Source organism: Diceros bicornis, chromosome 19, assembly GCF_020826845.1.
Source record: "Diceros bicornis minor isolate mBicDic1 chromosome 19, mDicBic1.mat.cur, whole genome shotgun sequence".
NCBI classification, from domain to species: Eukaryota; Metazoa; Chordata; class Mammalia; order Perissodactyla; family Rhinocerotidae; genus Diceros; species Diceros bicornis.
In genome coordinates, this window is record NC_080758.1 from 17,273,019 (window position 1) to 17,293,748 (window position 20,730).

Below are 20,730 nucleotides of genomic sequence, written 5' to 3' on the forward strand. Positions count from 1 at the left end.
ACACACACAGAAAGAGGACCATGTGAAGACCCAAGGAGGAGAGAGCCATCTACAAGCCAGAGAGGCCTCAGAAGAAACCAATCCTGCCCACACCTTGACTTCAGCCTCCAGAACGGTAAGAAAATTCATTTCTGTGGCTTAAGCCCCAAAGTCTGGGGTACTTTGTTATGGAGACCTAGCAAACTAACACAGGGCCTCTCTCGGAAACACGAGTCACTCCCTACACGTGGGCCTGGCCTCGATCCTTTCAGAGCAGATGACGGGGTAACCTGCTGAAACGTGCCACCTCTGGGCCTTGTGCTCTCCCACATCCTCAGAGGGGAGCAGACTCAGTGAGACCCAAAGGCTTGCCCACCCTCTTCCTGTCCGGGCACATGGAACTCTGGGTCCTGTGTCTCACCCACCCCCAGTCCATCCTCTCATAGCTCTACCATCCCCGTGCCCCCACAGCCCCCAGGGCACTGCATACCCCTCAGTCACACCCTAAGGCCCTCCGAGGCCCCTGCCTCCATCTCCCAACCTTCCCCACCCCGCCCACCCACCTATCACTTCTAGCTCTGGACTTCACACAACAGACACTGCTCTCCCAGCTCAGTGCCTTTGTCCAAGCTGATCGAATGACAAACCCCGGCTCAGACACACTCTCCAGGAAGCCTCTGAGTGCCTCCCCTGACCTCTAGGAAAGACAGGGCCCCTCCTTGGCTCTCCTCTAACACTGTGTATACTACAGATCCTGGGAAGCAGTACCCAGAACATAACAATCTCAGTGACTTAGTCATTGCTATCACCCTGGCACTTTTCAAACCACATTCTGATCCACTCATTATAGCCTGTCCCCAACCCTAGCTATCCACCTCAAGGGCAGGGCTGTATCTTCATCTTTGCTCCCCAGTGCTGGCAAATCTGGTGTGAAATAGGTGCTCAATAAATTGATTCTTTTAGCAAATATCAAGTCCCTTCCCTTCTTTGCTCAGTTATCACACCAGCACAAGTAATTCCTCCTCCTCATGGAAGCCTTCCTGGATGACACCCTCCCCGCAGACCAGAAGCACTCGCAGTCCTGTAGCCTTCCCCTTCATTCCATTTATCACGTTTATTTGGGTCTTCTTTTATCAACTGGTCTTCCAACCAGAGTGTAAGCTCCGCGAGGGTAGGGCCAGGCCCGTTTCTGCTCACCCCCGTGTCCCAGCACTTAGCACAGGGCCTCACACACAGACGCTCAACGAGTACTTGTTGGACGGCACGTGCCTGCGTGCCGGGCCTGCACTGGGCACTGGGAGTCGGTAAACCAAACCCAGCGAGCAGTTGGGGTCCACACACCTGGGAGGGCGAGAAGGGCAAGGTCTTGACGGGTGTGCTCTTGGGGGTGAGGCTGTTGCAGGAGTCCAGGAAGGATAGGCTGGCGCTGTTCTCCGTGACGGGGGACAGGGCAACACGCCTCTTCTTTTGCCGCTTGAGCACCGAGGGCGGCGTGCCGATGCCCGAGCCCCCCACTTCAGTGCTGGGGGAAATGGGGATCAGCTCGCCCCGACTGCTCCGGCTCAGGTCCGAGATGGTGTGGCCGTCCAGGCGGTATTCGGTCACGCTGGGCCCCGGGGCCGCAGGCTGGCGGGGCGGCGGGGCCTGCTGCTGCGATGGTTGTGGCTGCACCGGACTGTTGCTGATGCTGCCCTCTGCGGACGTCTCCTCGGGGAGGTCAAATTTACTCAGGTCACACCAAGCATCAGGGTCCTGCCCAGAGAGGTGGGGTTAGGAAAAACTGCAATTACTCTGCTTTTCTACCAGTCGATACAACCAGACTCATTCATTACAGGAAAATACACAGCTGTCAAGTATAATCCCACAGCCCAGGGGCAATCCTCATTAACATTTCCTTGCATTTCCTCGAGGATTCTTCTATGTCTGTGCATCTGTATTTGTAAATATAACTGAAGTCATATTGTGCATGTGGTTGCTTGCTGTTATTTTAAAAAATGTTCCAGGCAATATATAAGATATACAAAAAGCACAAAGAAAAATACAAAGAAAACTGATACCCATCAATCAGCCTAATAAATAAAACCTCATCACTAAAGCCCCACGTGCACCTCCCTGCTCACATCCTCTGCCAGTAGATAGGAGACCACTGCCTGAATTCAGTAGTTACCATCCTCATGCATTTCTTTACCATCTACACGTGACCCTAAAATCTAGGATTTTACGTTTCTTCCCCGTCCCCCCCCAAAGCCCCAGTAGATAGTTGTATGTCCTAGTTGCACATCCTTCTAATTGCCGTATGTGGGACGAGGCCTCAGCATGGCCAGAGAAGCGGTGTGTCGGTGCGCGCCCGGGATCTGAACCTGGGCCGCCAGCAGCGGAGCGCGTGCACTTAACCGCTAAGCCACGGGGCCAGCCTGGATTTTATGTTTTTAACCTTAGTATACAACATTTCTATAGCCTGCTTTTTTCTCCATTTAAAATTATTGTTATAATAATAATAGTATCTAATTCTATTACCTATGGAGTTAAATGTTTACTATTAATAAATATTAGTTATGATGATGAAAAATTTTCAACTTTTATAACAATTTTTATGACTGCAAAATATTCCCTCATATGAATATATCAGTTACGTTATCTATTCCCCTTCTGCTGGACACTTAGTTTTTCTCACCTAATTTTTTTCTTTTTTTGTGAGGCAGATCAGCCCTGAGCTAACATCTGATGCCAATCCTCCTCTTTTTTCTGAGGAAGACTGGCCCTGAGCTAACATCTTCCGTGCCCATCTTCCTCTACTTGTATGGGACACCGCCACAGCATGGCTCGACAAGCGGTGCGTGGGTACGTGCCTGGGATCCGAACCGGCGAACCCCAGGCCGCCACAGCAAAGCGCCCGCACTTAACTGCTTGCGCCACCAGGCCAGCCCCTAGCCTAATTTTTAAAAATTAAAAATAACATCTCTGTGAACATCTTGGACATAAATCTTCTCCTACGTTTTTAGTTATCTCCTTAATATGGATTACTAGCGGTGGAAGTCATGGGCCCCAGGCTGTGAACAGCTTTAAAGGTCCTGATTTGCACGGTTCCATTCCTGGAGAGGAGACGCCACTTGTGCTCCACGAGCCTGTCAATCACGGTGCCTTCCTGGGCGCTTCACCTGAATTGTTTCCAATTCCACAACAACCCCGCCAGGGAAGCGTTACTTTTCCCCTTTCACACCGAGACAGACAGGTCAGACAGGGTGCCATCCGCCTGGGTCACTAAGTTTCTAAGAGCGATCCCAAGAGGCATACCCAGGTCTTCCCACCTCTGCCCAGGAAATTACAACCCAGCCAAAAGGCTTCCGGAGACAGAAGCTTCCCCTCTGATACTTGGAGGTTTGGTCCTGAGTAGACCCTGACCCTCAGTGGTGATTTCTGGTCCTTGGGAGCTGCAGGAGCCTAGGGCCGTTCATTCCTAAGAGCAGAGGCCAGCTCAGGGCTGCGCTGACTTCAGGCCCACCCTCCCAGCAGCAAAGCCCTACCTCAGGGAGGCCCCAGAACTGACAGCGTCTAATAGACCAGAAGCACATCCTACAAGGTCTACCTGGAGTGCTGCAGGGAGGGACAGACAGCAGTACTTCTGCAAATGCTGTAACTCCATCAGCCACTGGAGGTCATCATGCAAAGGGCTCGAACTTAGAGACAGTAGGGCCTGACTCCTGGCCCCGGCTGTGTGATGCTCGGAAGTCTCCTAACCTCTCTTAGCTTGGGATTCCCTCATTAGTGATGAGTCTACCACCTACTTCGCAGGGCTATTACAGAACCAACAGAGAGCGTGTATATAGGCAGCAAGTAATGAGCCTGGCACATAGCTGGCACTCAAAGGTTAGATACTATAACTACTAATTAAGCATTGGGCCTGGCATACAGTGGGTGCTCGACAGAAGTGAGTTCCTCTCTCTTCTCCGTGCCTATCAAGTAGAGAAAGATACAGAACCGTCTGAGGACCAAGGGAGGTAACACTGTGAAGCGCCACCAGTGCCAGGCACAGAGTGAGCCCAACTCTCATCTACCACTCCCCTAGAGCCCAAAGGAGGGACCGCACACGGAGGCCTTGGAGACTGATGACCACAGCAGACCTGCTTCTCAAGCTACTCTGAAATTCTCCGCAGTGGAAGGGACACAGACAGACCTGCAGCTAGGTCCAGTCCCAGCCACCGAGGGCAAGAAGTGAGACCCAGAGTCAGAGGGTCTCAGCAGATGGCCCCCTGGAGACTGCACCATCCAGTCCTTCACTGGGCAGGACAGTGGGAGCACAGCACAATGGTCAAGCCATCAAGCTTACTCACTGCGTGACCGTGGGTACACTACTTGACCTCTCTGACCCTCAGTCTTATCTACAATACAGAGAAAGGATACACTTCACAGGATATTGTGTGGACTGTACATTAAGTTCCAAGCCTGGCATTTAGTACATATTCAATAAACAACATCATTATTCTTAGCAAATAGGAGAAGCCCAAGTGGGACGGTGAATGTGGGGCACCTCCCACTGAACCTCACTGCCCCTGGTCACCAGGCCTCCTGCCCATCACCCGCTGAACCCCACTCCATACCACAGGCCTAGATGATGCAGCTGGGAGCCAGGGATGTCACACCAAGAGGTGCTTCGTCCCCACCGAGGAGCTTTCTGCCAAGGGGCACAATCCTCTGCCAGTGCAGCCTTGGTGGCTGCGCCCCCCAAGCAATGAGAATGCACTCACTACTCCAGGGCCAGCCCCCAACCCTGGCACTTCCCAGGCCCCTCTCCACGGACCCCCAACCATCTGTGGAGCCACAAACACCACACTCCCCCCGTACTGTGTTATCAACTTCAAACACCGTCCCCCCATCATCTGTGAGGACTCAGTGCAGTGCCCCCTCCTCTGAGGAGCCCTCCCACCCCACCCCGAACTATACAGCGTGTGTCAGGAGCTCCCTTAGGGCAGGGACCGCATGGTGACCATCTCAGTGTCCCTAAGACCTGGCTCTCAGCCAGGCACTCTGCACGGCTCAGTAAATGTCAGCGGGACGATGAGTGAAGGGAAGGATGCCCGCCCACGAGAGCAGCACTCCCTGCTGGGGGTGCTCCGTGCCCACTGTGAAGTGCTGTGACCATATTACCGACTCAATCAAGTCCAGGGCTTCAGAGAGGCTGGACCCCACAGCAGGGATGAGGAGGTTTGCAGCCTCCACCACCCACTTATAGGGCAGGCTGATCTCTGGTGGGGAGCCCTCCTGGTCTTCACGCTTGGGGAAGTCCTCCAAGGGCTCTGGTGTCTGCACTCCATCCAGCTCTGCAGGGACGGGTTCACGCTCCTTGGAAGGGGCGGCTGCCCCGGCCTCCTCCTCGCTGCTCTCCTCTTCCTTCATGGCGGGGAGCGCCGGGGGCCAGCTGGTCACAAGACTTCCCTGGTGGACACAAGGGCACACTGTTTGGACTTTTTGTTATCAGACACAGACTATGCAGTATTCCAGCTAAAAACGCACAACCTGAATCTAACAAGGAAACTCAGATGAACCCAAATTGAGAGACAGTCTATGAAATAACTGGCCTTACTTTACACTTCAAAAATATCAGTATCATGGGGCCAGCCCAGTGGCGTGGCGGTTAAGTGCCCGCGCTCCACTGTGGCGGCCCTGGTTCGGATCCCAGGTGTGCACCAACACATTGCTTGTCAAGCCATGTTGTGGCAGCATCCCATATAAAGTGGAGGAAGATAGACACAGATGTTAGTCCAGGGCCGGTCTTCCTCAGCAAAAAGAGGAGGATTGGCGACAGAGGTCAGCTCAGGGCTAATCTTCCTCACACACACACAAAAAAAATCGATATCATGAAAGACTAAGAAAGGCTGACGAAGTATTCTAGGTGCAAGTAGTTGAAAGATACAATAAGGAAATGCAATGTCTAATTCTAGACTAGACCGTCGGCAGGAAAAAAATGGAATACGGACTGTAGATTACATAAAAGTTTTGAATCGGGGGCCGGTCCCCATGGTGTAGTGGTTAAGTGCGCGCGCTCTGCTGCTGGTGGCCCAGGTTCAGATCCCGGGCGCGCACCAATGCACCGCACCGCTTGTCAGGCCATGCTGTGGCAGCGTCCCATATAAAGTGGAGGAAGATGGGCACAGATTTTAGCCCAGGGCCAGTCTTCCTCAGCAAAAAGAGGAGGATTGGCATGGATGTTAGCTCAGGGCTGATCTTCCTCACAAAAAAAAAAAAAAAGTCTTGAATCAATGTTAAATTCCCTGGATTGGCTGTAACTGCACTGTGGTTATGTAAGGTCATACCATTCTTCTTCGGAAACACACACTGAAATATTAAGGGATAAAGAGGCACAATGTATGTAACCGACTCTCAAATGGCTCAGATAATAAAAGTGATATGTATATACAGAGAGAAAGATAAAGCACATATGGCAAATGTTAAAAACTAATGAATCCAGTAAAGGGTATACGGGAGGTCTTTGTACTATTCTTGCAACTTTGCTGTACGCTTAATATTTCAAAATTCAAGTTTGAAAAATGAGTGTTTACTAATTTTGTGACAGACAGAAAAAAAAGGAATAGAGGAAAATCGTTTGTGGCAATAGCTCTCCTGGCAAAACCTTGAAAACAAGCTTGACACGTTAACCTGACAGACCCCAGCGTAGCCTTGAAAACAGCACATGTGATTAGCTGCGGCCATGTTGAGAGCAAGGAGTGGGATCCCGTGTCAATGAGGCACAATGGAGTCGGGGAGAGGACACGGGCTCTGGATGCAGACAGAGCTTTGCTGTTGACCAGCTGACCCTGGGCAAGCTGTGTGACCATCTGAGGGTCAGTCTCCTTGCCTGTGAAATGAGGACGCTAAGGTCTACCTAGCAGGGATGTTATGCAGATCAGCAATGACGTGAAAAGCATCCCATCTAAACAGTGGCTATTATTGCTATCGTTGTCAAGACAGGATGGACACAGTTTGTGATATAAGCAAAGGACGTAAGAAGAACAGATTTGATTAAAAATGTGTAACTGCTATAACTGGGGGGGGGGGGAGAACGCTATAAACACTATTCAAAAGCTACCAATATGGGAATCCCACGTCAGAAAATAACCACTCTGAAAAACCGTTCAGCGATTTCCTATAAAGTTTGGTATGTACTTATCACATGACTCAGCAATCCCACTCCTAGATATTTACCCAAGAGAAACGAAAACTTCTGTTCACACAAAAACCTGCACACAAATGTTTACAGCAGCTTCATTCGTAAACACTAGCTGGACACAGTGTCCCTCAGCTGGAAAACAGATAAACAAACCATGGTACATACATACAACAGAATATCACTCAGCAATAAAAAGGAACAAATCACTGATACACACAGCAACATGGACAAGATGATCAGATATGAGAGTCAAGAATGGGGCAGGGGGCTGGCCCAGTGGCATAATGGTTAAGTTTGCACGCTCCGCTTCAGCGGCCCATGGTTCGCAGGTTTGAATCCCAGGTGCGGACCTATGCACCACTCATCAAGCCATGTGTGGTGGCATCCCATACATAAAAAACTGAGGAAGATGGGCAACAGATGTTAGCTCAGAGCCAATCTTCCTTACCAAAAAAAAAAAAAAAGAAAAGAAAAGAAAGAATGGGGTAAACATCTGTATACACATAACAACATACGAAGATTTAATAGAAAAAGAAACCTAAGATAGCAAGATATAACAAAATCTCATTTTAAACTTATTACTCTTAGTATTAAATGTTGGCAAATGTATTCAACGATATAGTGGTTCTCTCTGGAAGCTGAGATCAGCAGGCTCAGCCTTCTGCACTGTTCAATTTTGTAAAGTTCTAACTTTTTACAATGATCATGTATTACTACTGAAGAACAGGGAGAAACTTTATAATTGCAAGCACTGACCAGCGAGTGGGGAAAATAGGAGGTGGCCCCAAACACACATTAACAGGCAAACCTTCTCTGGTAGGCTATCTAACAGAATGTATTAAGAGTTTTTCAAGAATGTGTCTATCCATCTCTAAGAATTTCTGAAGAAATAATGGAGCAAATAAGCTGTGACTTAGTTACAAAGACAATCTTTAAAGTTTTGTTTCTAACAGCAGAAAATTGGACACAACTTTAGTTAAATAAATAGACAACACAACAGAACTATTAAAATGATGCTGGAAAGGAATGAGTAAGGCTGGAAGCAACACCCTGACCTGCTGACCTCACCTCCTGTACTCAGGGTCATGGTCTGGGGCTCATCCTGGCCCAGCACAGCCGGCACTCCAGACTTGAAAAATCAAGAAATAGAGGCAACAACATTCTATAACACTCCAGCAGGGACTTGCAGAACTAGAGTAGTGGCCAAGTTATATCTAGCCAGTAAGAAAAGGGAAGGGGGAGCATTAAAAAGAATTATTAAATAGTTCACAATTACAGAAGAAAATCGGGAAACAGTTGTGAAAGATGACATGAGTGGAGCCATATTAAAATAGAGCCAGAGCAGCCATGTTGGAGGAATTGCCTTGCACGTCATTTTCTTTATCTTCCAAACTGAACCAAAGCGCCAACATTCCAAGAAGTCAGTAAGGGCGAGAACGTCCTGTTTCTAAGGACTGATGGAACAGGACTTCACTGATGACTGAATCACTAACCAATCTATGAAGTACAAACCTAGCCGTACCTCATCTAGCACCAACGGACTCTTTAATACAACTTTGCTCATCTTCCTCCCTTTTTCCCATAAATACCCTTAGCCCCACTCCTATAATCGGGACACCATTTGAGTTTCTATCTGAATCTGTGCTCCCTGAATTGCAATTCTTTGGTCCCAGATAAACCCTTTGCCTCTTAAATTGGTTTCTGTTTCTGTAAGCTGACACAGTGTAGAGGTGTGTTACCTACTGTGTACCCAGCACTGTCAAATCTGCATACTTGGACACGTATGTTTCAAATCTTTATTTTTTTAAGAGTAAGGCATTAGATGTAGCTTAAAAAGATCAATAACAAGTTTTCTCTGGGGTGTGGGATGGGAGATGTTAACATCCGCACATTGGTTTCAGTTTTACAGTTGCAAATGTAACACCATAGGATTTCATTTATAGGATTTTCTAGCTCATCACATAAGATTATAGAGACAGAAAACAGATGAGGGGTGTGAGGGGCTAAGGGTGGGAGAAAGGCTGAAGAAAAGGGGCACAAGGGAATTTGGGGGGATGATGGCAATGTTCTGTAACTTGATTGTGATGGTGGTTACACGACAGTATGTTTTTGTCACATCTCAGGAATTACACACTTAATATAATGAATTTTACCGTATGTGAACTATACCTCAATAAATCTGATTTTTTTATTGCCAACATGCTTTAGTATGAAAAGCCTGGAAAGGGCAACAGGTAGGAAGAAAGCTTTGGACAAGGAGAGAGGAGGCTGAGGACCTCTGCACCTCATCCTCAATTCTACGGGTCGGCTTGCTGCCATCCCTCCCCCGTGGGCAGACGAGTGCCAGGTGTGCGCAGAAGCGTGTGACACGGAAAGGCCCCAGTGAGACACGCGGCCCACGCGGAGACCCTGTGGCAGGAACTAACGAACAGCTGTGAGAAGGTGAGATGGGAAGAACAGGTGTTAAATGAGCCAGTGTCAGACACACGTGCAAACCAACAAACCAAGCTGGAGCCACGCCCAGCGGCCGAGGCGCCTGGGGCAGCCGTCTCACCTGGCCTTCCGCAGGGGGGGCACTCTGGCGGCCGTCCTTGTCCTCGAGCTCCAGCAGCAAGTACACGGGGGGCTTACAGTCCTTGGACTCGCTCAGGAAGGCTCCCGTGTCCACCTTCCTCTTGATGGTGGAGTTCCAGTGATTCTTCACAGCATTGTCCGTCCTGCAGGGACCAACGGGGGACCTTTGAACCCCAGCCCTGCAGCCCATATGCCACTGCGCATGTCACTAACACCCTGAGCTGAGTCCCCACTTCTGTAAATGAGGGTTCAACCTGATGAACTCTAAGGTCTCTTGGCTCTAAGACGAAGTCTCACGTGTTTCTAGCCCTTAACGATTTACAGAGCATTTTCATTCACCTCTGTAAAATAAGCAAAGGTTTTGTTCAGCTTACGGCAAAAATCATGAAACTGAAATGTTTTTGGAACTCTCACTCCCTCCTCTGCTCAATTTGCATCTGTAGAAACCATGAACAAACCGCTGGCCGCTGACCCCATCCTGAGGCTCACCGTGACCTTGAACACAAGCCCTGTTCATCTCCCACAGGTTGGAAAATGGCCAAAGAGGTCAGAGCTAGATGACAGAGGGTCCGCCACTGCTCACTCTGAGCCTTGGTTTCTTATCTAGAGAATCAGAAGACTACTGCATACGCCATCACTTACTGAAGATTAAATGAGGAGACACGTTTATAGTAGTATGAAGCACAACGCAGTACAATACTACAGAACCATCGAGTAGTATAGAAGCGCAGAGAAGTACGGTAGGAGAGAAGCAGACTGGTAGAGTGTTATAGAAAGACAGAGTAGGAGAGAAGCGTACAGTAGTGGGGAAGTACAGAGTACTGTGGAAGCATACAGCAGTAGAGGAGTAAGCAGCATATGGCAGTAGGGTAGTACCGAAGCACAGAGTAGTATATATAGCACTACAGCATATAGCAGTACAGCAGTCAGCAGCATGTGGCGGTAGAGTAGTAGAGAGCAGTACTGTACTACAGAAGCAGCATGTGGCGGTACAGCAGTACAGTACGCGGTACTACAGTCGTGTAGTAGTGCCGACAGGCACTTCCTTCTTTGCGACTCCAAGCAGAGTGCTCTTCCCTTGAATTGTGAACAGAGACTAACAGCTTGACTGAGAAACCAGTCTAAGGGGAGAGTCTGTATCTCCGATCACTGCCACTGCAGGCCGTTAGGACACGGCGCTGACCAGGCAGGGGTCTGGGCACTCTGAGGAGGTTGCCAGGGACCGACTGTAGTCTAGAAGGACAAAGAAACATGCTCTGAGGAAATAACACCCCCACCAAGAACCGAAGGATGAGAACGTGTTGGCTACACGATGGGTGTGAGTGGAGGGTGCTCCAGGCTGACCCAAGGAGCACAACAGCATTTTTGGAGAAGAGCTCACCACGTGTGAGGGACTGAGAAAAGGGCGGAGCAGCTAAAGCCCAACAGGTGAGCAAGGGGGACGGTGAGTCTAGGCGACGCTGTAGCGTCCGCCAGGCCAAGCAGGCCACATGGGGAAAGAGGCCTTTTAACCCAAGTGTTAGGAGCCAGGCCCAGTGAGGAGCAGGGTGAAAACGCCCAGATCTTGGCCTTGACCTCGTAGGCAGGAGGGGAGAGACGTATTCTCTAGAAAAGATGACCAGGCAATGCTGGCCACGGCAGAGGTCAGGGATGGTGCACAGAGCTGAAACGGGGACCAGATGAAAATCCACACTGAATGGAAGGCCCCTCCTCCCTGCCCTGCTCCAGAAGCCCCCACAGCCAGGCCCAGGCACAGGCACCCCCAGGCCAGAATCTCAAGGATTCCCTGGGAGAAGTGAGCAACTCCAGAGAAATCTGACTGATCCCTGGAACATCCCCCCCAACGCCAGTGGAGGCCCCCACCTCCTGGGAACATCACCTGCCTGCTCCACCCGCTGCCCCCAGGAGGCGCTCACCTCCCCGGCAGCATCTTGGCAATCTCAGCCCAGCGGTTGCCCAGCACCTTGTGGGCCTCACAGATGATGCGGTCCTCCTCCTCGGTCCAGCAGGACTTCTTCACCTCGGGGTTGAGGTGGTTGTGCCAGCGCTCACGGCACTGCTTCCCCAGCCGGCCCTTCAGGTGCTTGGCGATCAGCGTCCACTGCTTCGTGCCGTACTTCTTCACCAGCTCGATGACCTTGCAGAAAAGCCTCTGTGACGCCAGTGGGACCCGCCCCTCCCTCGCCCCCCACCACAGCACTGTCACTCTGTGGGCCATGAGAGGTGGGACTGCCCAACCAGCGGGATGACACACACCCAATGTTCAGCCTGACCCCCCTGCCAACCCCAAGGGCAGCCTCACAGTCCCTTGACTCGCTGGGGTGGGTGAAGGCCTACTGTGTGCGAGGCCCTGACCCGGTAGTTACCTTCTGGTCTTCCTCTTTGGTCCATGGCCCCTTGACGAGGTCTGGATTCAAGACCCTCAGCCACCGGTACTGGCACTGCTGGTCAGTGCGGTTCTGGGAGGGGAATAGGAATTGTGAGAATTCCTGGGACGGCGGCCTGGGACCCTGGTTGAGCGCTGGGCTCAGGGGACTGCGGCCTGGGGCCAGGCCCACCTCAGATGAGCTTTGTCTTGTTCCCTACACCTACCACCCACTACATGCCCACATGCCAGAAAATGCATGGTTTCCCGTTGCTATAAGAGGGCATGGATGGAACTGGGCAAACTCAGAACCAGACCAGGGAAGCCACTTGCTGCCATCCTAACACAAGGGGGCTGCCATCATGAGCCTTTATCCCCTGTAAAAGCTTGTGGGGTATGTCAGGGTCCTTGCTTGCTTCTGGGAGAGCATTATTTCTCTGAAGGTTTCAGATCACATGGAAGAAGGGGAGATGAGGAATGGGGCAGAAGGGGTCTGGTGACTTGGTCCCGGAGCTGCCTGAGTGACCCAGGAAATAAGCCAGAGAGCAGCTCCTGTCACATTGCCTCCCTACCAGACAACTGCAGTCCTGGGAGTGGGATCTGAGGGGGACCTGCACCACCAGGAGGCTCTAAATGCTGGATGTGGTGGCACCAGCTAGCTCTGCAGGGACCTCAGCACGAAGCCTGTTCAAAGTATCGTTTCCCCAGCTCCAACCTCACTGTTGAGAGACTGAGCACCAACTCGCTCCTGACTTGCAGGAAGAAATGCAAATATGTCACTGAACACATGTGCAAATGTCACAGAGCCTAAAGACCACGGGGCACGCTGAGGCTGCTGTGTGGAGATGTTTACAAGGTGCCTCAAATTCCAGCTTGGGAAGAAAGGGCTTAGGGAGGTTGTTTTGTTCTGTTTTGGGGGGACAGGGGGGCTTGGTAAAGAACTTCCTTTTTTTCTACTTGGCAGAAAGTCTGACCCAGGCACACTGTCTGGTCACCCAGAACCCTTGACCCTGGGGAGGGGGCCACAGAGGGGCTGCACTCACAGGAAAGTGGCTGGCCAGGAACTTCCAGTCTTGCTGTCCGAACTGCCTGACCAAAGTCCTCAGCTGCTCGTCCTGCCAACACCAGAGAGACAGAGGGCTCGGCTCGCACATGTGCAGAAAGCAGCTGTTCCTGACGGAGGCTTCTCCAAGAGGAACAACCTCATTCATCCATTCAGTCAGGACATGAGCAGCTACTATGTGCCAGGCACTACAGACATGGCAGCGGGCAGCCAAAACTGTCCCAACCTCATGGCACTTGTGGTCTAGAGGGAGGCAGATGCTCATCACAGGCTCCCACAAACAAAAGTAAAGCCACCCCAGGTTGGGGGTATGGAGAGGTATCTGGTGACTGCTTATTCAGGGAGACCAAAGGATAGGCTCAAAGTAAGGCTAGGGTAGCTGAATGCAGGAAGCAAGTGAAAGAGGGATGCAACATGATTTTGGAGGGGACGGTAGGCGCCAGACCACAGGCAGGATTGATTTGGGCCTCTGCATCATGCAAAGCCACTGAGGCATTCGAGCCTCAGTGGGTGGTCATGGTCCCATGTGCTTATTGTGAAGTTCACTTTGGTGGCTGCAGGAAAAGGGGCTTAAGAGGGCAGGATGGACAACAGGAGGCCATTAAAGGCGCCCAGGCCAGAGAAGACAGTGACCCAGCACTGGAGATGGGGAGACCTGGGCAGAATAATCAAGAGTGGTTAGAAGGCAAAACCGTATCTCTCAAAACATCCTCCTGAAAACGAACTACTGATGTATGCCACAACACGAAATCTCAGTATCATCATGATGCGTGAAAGGAGCCAGGCGTCAGGGAGTACATACTGTATGATTCCACGCATATCAAATTCTAGATGATGTAAACTAAGCTACAGGGAGAAAGAGACAGTCAGTGGTTGTCTGAGGTCAGGGGTGGAGGGAGGGAGGGATGGACAGCAAAGGGGAGCGAGGAATGTTTGGGGGTGACGGAAATATTCTCTAACGTGATGGTGCTATAGCTCCATGGTAATACACCTGTTGAAACTCATCCAACTGTCCTTTAAATGGTTGTAGTGGATTGCATGTAAAGTATTCCTCAAATTTATTTTTTTCACTTAATATATCTATATAAAGGAAATGTGGTATATTCATACAATGGAATATTATTCAGCCTTAAAACAGAAGGAAATTCTGTCACATGCTACAGCATGGATGAACCTCAAGGAATTACGCTAAGTGAAATAAGCCAGTCACAAAAGGACAAATACTATGATTCCACTCATATCAAGTATCTCAAGTAGTCGAAATCATAGAAACAGAAAGTAGAAAGGCGGTCACCAAGGGCTAGGAGGAGGGGAGATGAGGAATTGGTGTTTAATGGTTATAGAGATTTAGTTTTGCAAGATGAAAAAGTTCTAGAGATCTGTTGCACAACAATGTGAATATACTTAACATTAACTGTAACCTTAAAAATGGTTACGATAGTAAATTTAATGTGTTTTTTACCACACACACACACACCCACACACCCGCCCCCACCCACCAGCTGGGCAAAGTCCCACAGACCACACCCACACAGCCAGCTCCGGACACCCTGTCCTCCTCTGCCACCCGGCCCGGCCAGGCCCACTCCTGTCTTCCTCCCACGTTCCCCATGTCCATCTCCAGCACCACCGTCCGCCCTGACAACTGGCACGCACACTTTGCTGTTTCATCTTCAACTCCTCCCAGACCCCGTGTACCTCCTCCACCTGTCAACTCCATCCTGCCCGGCCCCAGTCTCTCCACAGCCATATTCTCGTGCCTGCCCGGTACAGCACCCTCCACTCCCTCAGTACCGGTCTCTCAGCCCCAAGCTGCCCCAAATCTCTTATCCACCCTACGCACAGCAGACTAGCTCCCCTAAAGCCTGGCTGTGTTCATGTTACTCCTCTGCTTTAAAAACTTTTAGTGGTTCCGCCCCACTAACTGAACAATCCCTCACTCCTGAGCCCAACACTCAAGGCCTTCCAGGATTTGCCCCAGTGGATCTTTTCATCCATTTCCCTCAGCCAAACCGGGCTCTTCTACGTGCTTTTCTCCCCTCATGCCCTATTCGGACTTGTCCACCATTTTGCACACATCCCTGACTGCTGAATTTCCAAATCCTTATCCTTGAAACATTTCCTAATCTCCAGATAACAGTAACCTCTCCTTCTAAAGGTATTTCAACAATTGCCTCCTACGTGCTAGGAGCCTTAGTGCAAGAGAGTAGAGATATGACGGTGAGCACACAGGGACGCCAATCCTGCTGGCTAACCATAGCACGTCCACGGGCCTGTGCCCAGGCTTATCTCTCCATCCTAGATAGAGAGCTGCTCTAGGGTAGGAATCTTGTTTATTCTTCTAAGCCCACAAGAGCCCAATATAGTCCCTGGTCCACATTGGGATGAACAGCAAAGGCTTGCTTAGCACTCCTCTGAAGAAACATCATCTTTTACGATTTAAGAAGGTTTTACAACACATATGTGAGTTAAGGAAAAAAAGACCTAAAACTAAACACATCCAGGAAAATAGAAGTAGAATAAAAAGATAAGGCCAGTGGGAGTCTAAAATGGTACAACGAATTTAGAAAGAGGTCTGGCAGTTTCTATAAAACTAAGCATACACCTACCCCATGGCTGCACCTAAGTATCCTGCCTAGAGAAATGAAAACATAATCCTCAAAAAAGACTGATGAAAGAATCTTCATAGCCACAATCACCAAAAACTAGAAACAGCCCAAAAGTTACAAGTGAAACATCCTGTAATAGAATACTATTCAGCAATAAAAAAAGACAAACCAATTACTGAATCACACAACATTATGCTGAGCAAAAGAAGGCGGATAGAAGAGTACAGCTGTGTGATTTCTTTTATAGGACATTCAAGAACAGGCAAAACAAAACAAATCAGAGACATTAGATCAGCGACTGTCTGGAGCTGGGGAAGATGCCCCACAAAGAGAACTTTTTGGGGTAACCAGGGTGGTGCTTACATGGGTATACACATTCGTCAAAACTGTTGGAACTGTTCACTTTGAAAAGGTATATTTGATTGTATATAAACCATACTTCCCTAAAGTTGATTAAAGAATAAAATCAATTCAGAGCTTGATGTTACAAGATACAATCCAATTAATCTTAAATAGTGAAGGATGTAAATTATGTTAAAAATTTAATATGTTAACACCTTAAGGGGCAGTTGGGGCGAGTCTTCTATGAATAGAGTCTATCGATCCTAACTGACTCTGTTCGCGGAAGACTCACCCTAAACTGTTCAGAGAAAATTGAGAACAAGGGAGTGCTACAGAGGGATAAGTTTGGGAGGGTCGGGGTGGAGGGGGGCCAGGTGGGGACATGTGTGTGCACCTTGATAGCTGTTTCGCGCCGTAGCAATTCGCGCCATAAAATGTAACTGTCTGAATGTTTTGAATTAACCAATCATGTAAAACCGCGCCAACCTTTTCCCGCTTTATGCTCCCAAATCTTATAAAAGAACTTGCCCCCTAAGGCTCGGGGTCGACCCCTCTGTCTCCTGCGAGGGACACGAGTCGACCCGGAGCTCCGCTCAATAAACCTCTTGCGTTTGCATCAAGTTCGGTCTTCTGTGTCTGTGGGCCCGCGTCATCTCGAGACCTGGTGAGTTGGGATTTCCCTCTCCTTCCCCTTGGGAATCCAACATTTGGGGGCTCATCCGGGATCCACGCGGTAACCCCAGACTCCGAAGACCCCTTGGAGGTAGGCCTGAGTGACTGAGTGTGTGAGTGTGTGCGGCGCCGCAAAGTATTGTTTTATTGTTTTGGTTTCAGTATCGGGCAGCCGCCGCTTCGACCCGTGAGGACCGAGCGGCTGCAGTGGCAGACGTGCTGGGAACTGCAGGCTGCAACCCTGGGGGACGCCCCAAGGGACAAGGGGAGTCAGGAAAGCCTGACTACCCCCTTTCAGGTAGAAAAAGAAACGGCACTCTTTTTCCCAGGGAGGACACGAAAACCCCTCCCGTCTGAAACCGCCTTCGGTTGGCTTGTACAGACACCAACCGGGCAAAGTTGTTTTTGTCTTGCTGTGTTTTTTTTTTTTTTTTTTTTTTTTGTGAGGAGATCAGCCCTGAGCTAACATCCGCCAATTCTCCTCTTTTTTTGCTGAGGAAGACGGCCCTGGGCTAACATCTGTGCCTATCTTCCTCCACTTTATATGGGACGCCGCCACAGCATGGCTTACCAAGCAGTGCGTCGGTGCACGCCCGGGATCCGAACCAGCGAACCCCGGGCCGCCGCAGCGGAGCGCGCGCACTTAACCGCTTGCGCCACCGGGCCGGCCCCTGTCTTGCTGTGTTTTTGATGTTCATTGTTCTGTTTTTGTTCGTTACGTGGACCTCATTTGACGGGATGGGACAGACTATGACGACCCCCCTCTCTTTGACCTTAGACCACTGGACTGAAGTGAGAGCGAGAGCGCACGAATTGGCGGTAGAAATAAAAAAAGGGCATTGGCAGACTTTTTGCACCTCTGAGTGGCCCTCCCTCAATGTGGGTTGGCCCCCTGAGGGGACGTTTAATCTAACTGTTATCCTCGGGGTGAGGGCTATTGTTTTCCAGGAGAGACCGGGGTCCCATCCTGACCAACGACCATATATTACAGTGTGGCAGGATCTGGTGCAGAACCCACTCCCGTGGGTTAAGCCATGGGTAAAAGCAGAAAAACTAAGCCCCCGAGTCCTGGCGCTGCAGGATGCGGAGACACGGCAAAAATCGAAATCAACTCGAACAGCGGAGTCGGAGACCCCTTCGGCCCCCCCCCGGGGTCTACCCTGAGATTGAGCCTCCTCCCAAATGGCCCCCTTTCTCGCCTCCCCCTTACCCCTCCCCCGCTCCAGGATAGCAATCAGGGCGGAGGGCGACTGGCTCGGGTCCCTCCGCTGGAACCCGAAGCCGCCGCGGAGCCACTCCGGACGGGCCTGATACCACGGTGGCGCTCCCGCTAAGAGAGTATAGAGCCCCTGCGGGGCCCAACCAGCTGTCACCCCTCCAGTACTGGCCTTTCTCTTCCTCAGACCTGTATAACTGGAAAAATAACCATCCCCCCTTTTCAGAAAACCCCGCCGGATTAACCGCCCTGATAGAGTCCCTAATGTTTTCCCATCAGCCCACTTGGGATGACTGTCAACACCTCTTACAGGCACTCTTCACCACGGAGGAGAGAGAAAGAATCACACAGGAAGCAAGAAAGAATATCCGAGGCACCAACGGGCAGCCGGCAACGATAGCGGAAGCGGAAGAAGGGTTTCCGCACAACCGGCCCAATTGGGACTATAACACGGCTGAAGGTAGGGAGGCGCTGTCCGTTTATCGCCGGGCTCTAGTGGCGGGTCTCCGAGGGGCCGCAAGGCGGCCCACCAATTTGGCTAAGGTAAGAGAGATCCAGCAGGGGCCCACTAAACCTCCCTCCGTTTTCCTAGAACGATTGATGGAGGCTTACCGCAGGTATACGCCCTTCGACCCATCCTCGGAAGGGCAAAAGGCCTCTGTCATTATGGCCTTTATTAGACAGTCTGCCCCAGATATAAAAAGGAGATTACAAAGGCTAGAGGGGCTGCAGGACTACGACTTGCGGGACGTGGTAAAGGAGGCTGAAAAGGTGTATCATAAAAGAGAGAGTGAGGAAAAAAAGCGAGAGAGAGAGAGAAGGGAGGCTGAAGAGAGGGAAGATAAGAGAGATAGGAGACAAGAGAAGAAACTGACCAAAATACTGGCCGCAGTGATAAAGGCGACAGGGCCAGATCATAGGCAGTCAGGGAACCTGGGCAACGCCCCACGACCAGGCTCGCGCAGACGACAGCCCTTGGACAAGGACCAATGTGCCTATTGTAAGGAGAGAAGACACTGGGCAAGAGAATGTCCCAAGAAAAGGGCCACACCCAAGGTGTTGTCCTTGGGAGAGGACGAAAAATAGCGGGGACGGGGCTCGGGCCCCCTCCCCGAGCCTAGGGTAACCCTAACTGTTGAGGGGACCCCTATGAGTTTCCTGATTGATACTGGGGCTGAATACTCAGTACTGAAGCAGCCTTTGGGGAAATTAAAAACAAAGAAGTCCTTGGTTGTCGGAGCCACTGGGCAGAAACAATACTCATGGACCACTTCCCGGACAGTGGACTTGGGGAAAAGAAGGGTGTCCCATTCCTTCCTAGTAATTCCTGAATGCCCAACCCCGTTGCTAGGTCGAGACCTTTTAACCAAACTAAAAGCCCAAATAGATTTTGCTCAACCTCGGCCTACAGTATCCTGGTCCGCACCTACCACCATGATATTGGCCCTGGAGCTAGAGGAAGAATATCGGCTCCATCAGCAGCCTAAGCCTAGAGCTCGGCTCAATACCGATAAGTGGCTGATCGAATTTCCAACGGCATGGGCTGAAACCGGGGGACTAGGGACGGCTACGAGAATTCCCCCAGTCGTGATAGATCTTAAGGCCGGAGCCCTCCCGATAAGGGTGCGTCAATACCCAATAAGCAAAGAGGCGAGAGAAAAAATCCGCCCCCATATCCAGAGGCTGCTTCAACAGGGAATCCTAGTTCCTTGCCGGTCTCCTTAGAACACCCCTCTCCTGCCTATAAAAAAGCCTGGAACTAATGATTATAGGCCGGTCCAGGATTTGAGAGAAGTAAATAAGAGAGTGCAAGATTTACACCCTACCGTGCCAAACCCATATAACCTACTCAGCTCCCTCCCCCCATCACGGAAATGGTACACTGTCTTGGACCTGAAAGATGCATTCTTCTGTCTATGGCTTCACCCAAAAAGCCAATTACTTTTTGCTTTCGAGTGGCGCGACCCTGATATGGGGATCGCTGGACAACTGACTTGGACAAGACTGCCTCAAGGGTTTAAAAACTCCCCCACCCTGTTCGATGAGGCCCTCCACAGGGATTTGACTGACTATAGGGTTAAAAACCCTCAAGTGACTCTTTTACAGTATGTAGATGATCTACTGTTGGCGGCGGAAACCCCGAAAGACTGTGAAGAAGGGACCAAGCGCCTCCTGGCCGAGTTAGGTGAGTTGGGATACCGGGCGTCGAAAAAAAAGGCACAGTTGTGCCAGAAAAAAGTAGTCTACTTAGGCTACACACTAAAGGACGGCCAAAGGTGGTTAACTGACGCACGGAAAAAGACTGTGACCCAGATCCCGGCCCCAACCTCCGCTCGCCAGGTAAGAGAGTTCTTGGGGACAGCCGGCTTCTGCCGATTATGGATCCCTGGGTTCGCCACTCTGGCTGCTCCACTGTACCCATTGACTAAGGAGAGCGGGGACTTTGTCTGGACTCCAGGGCACCAAAAGGCTTTTGAGACTCTAAAACGGGCATTATTAGAGGCGCCCGCGTTGGCCCTACCAGATTTGACTAAGCCCTTCACCTTGTATGTAGATGAAAGAAAGGGAATCGCCCGGGGAGTCCTAACTCAAGCCCTTGGGCCCTGGAAGCGCCCAGTCGCATATCTATCAAAAAAACTGGATCCGGTAGCCAGTGGATGGCCCTCCTGCTTAAGGGCAATCGCCGCCACTGCCCAGCTGGTAAAAGATGCAAATAAGTTAACTCTGGGCCAACAGATAACCGTA

The 20,730-nt window shown here is 50.6% G+C and overlaps 1 protein-coding gene across 2 annotated transcripts in view; it reads right to left on the reverse strand.

Annotated features, from left to right (window-relative positions):
• Positions 1 to 20,730, reverse strand: part of MYBL2 (MYB proto-oncogene like 2) — a 41,445-nt gene that overhangs the window by 12,493 nt on the left and 8,222 nt on the right. For both annotated transcript variants that reach the window (XM_058562666.1, XM_058562665.1), the window contains exons 3-8: positions 13,127 to 13,198; positions 12,085 to 12,177; positions 11,635 to 11,855; positions 9,699 to 9,861; positions 5,125 to 5,412; positions 1,321 to 1,731 (exon numbers count right to left, since the gene is read on the reverse strand). In XM_058562666.1, the coding sequence (XP_058418649.1) occupies positions 1,321 to 1,731; positions 5,125 to 5,412; positions 9,699 to 9,861; positions 11,635 to 11,855; positions 12,085 to 12,177; positions 13,127 to 13,198 (1,248 nt within the window). The remainder of the gene's footprint in view (positions 1 to 1,320; positions 1,732 to 5,124; positions 5,413 to 9,698; positions 9,862 to 11,634; positions 11,856 to 12,084; positions 12,178 to 13,126; positions 13,199 to 20,730) is intronic.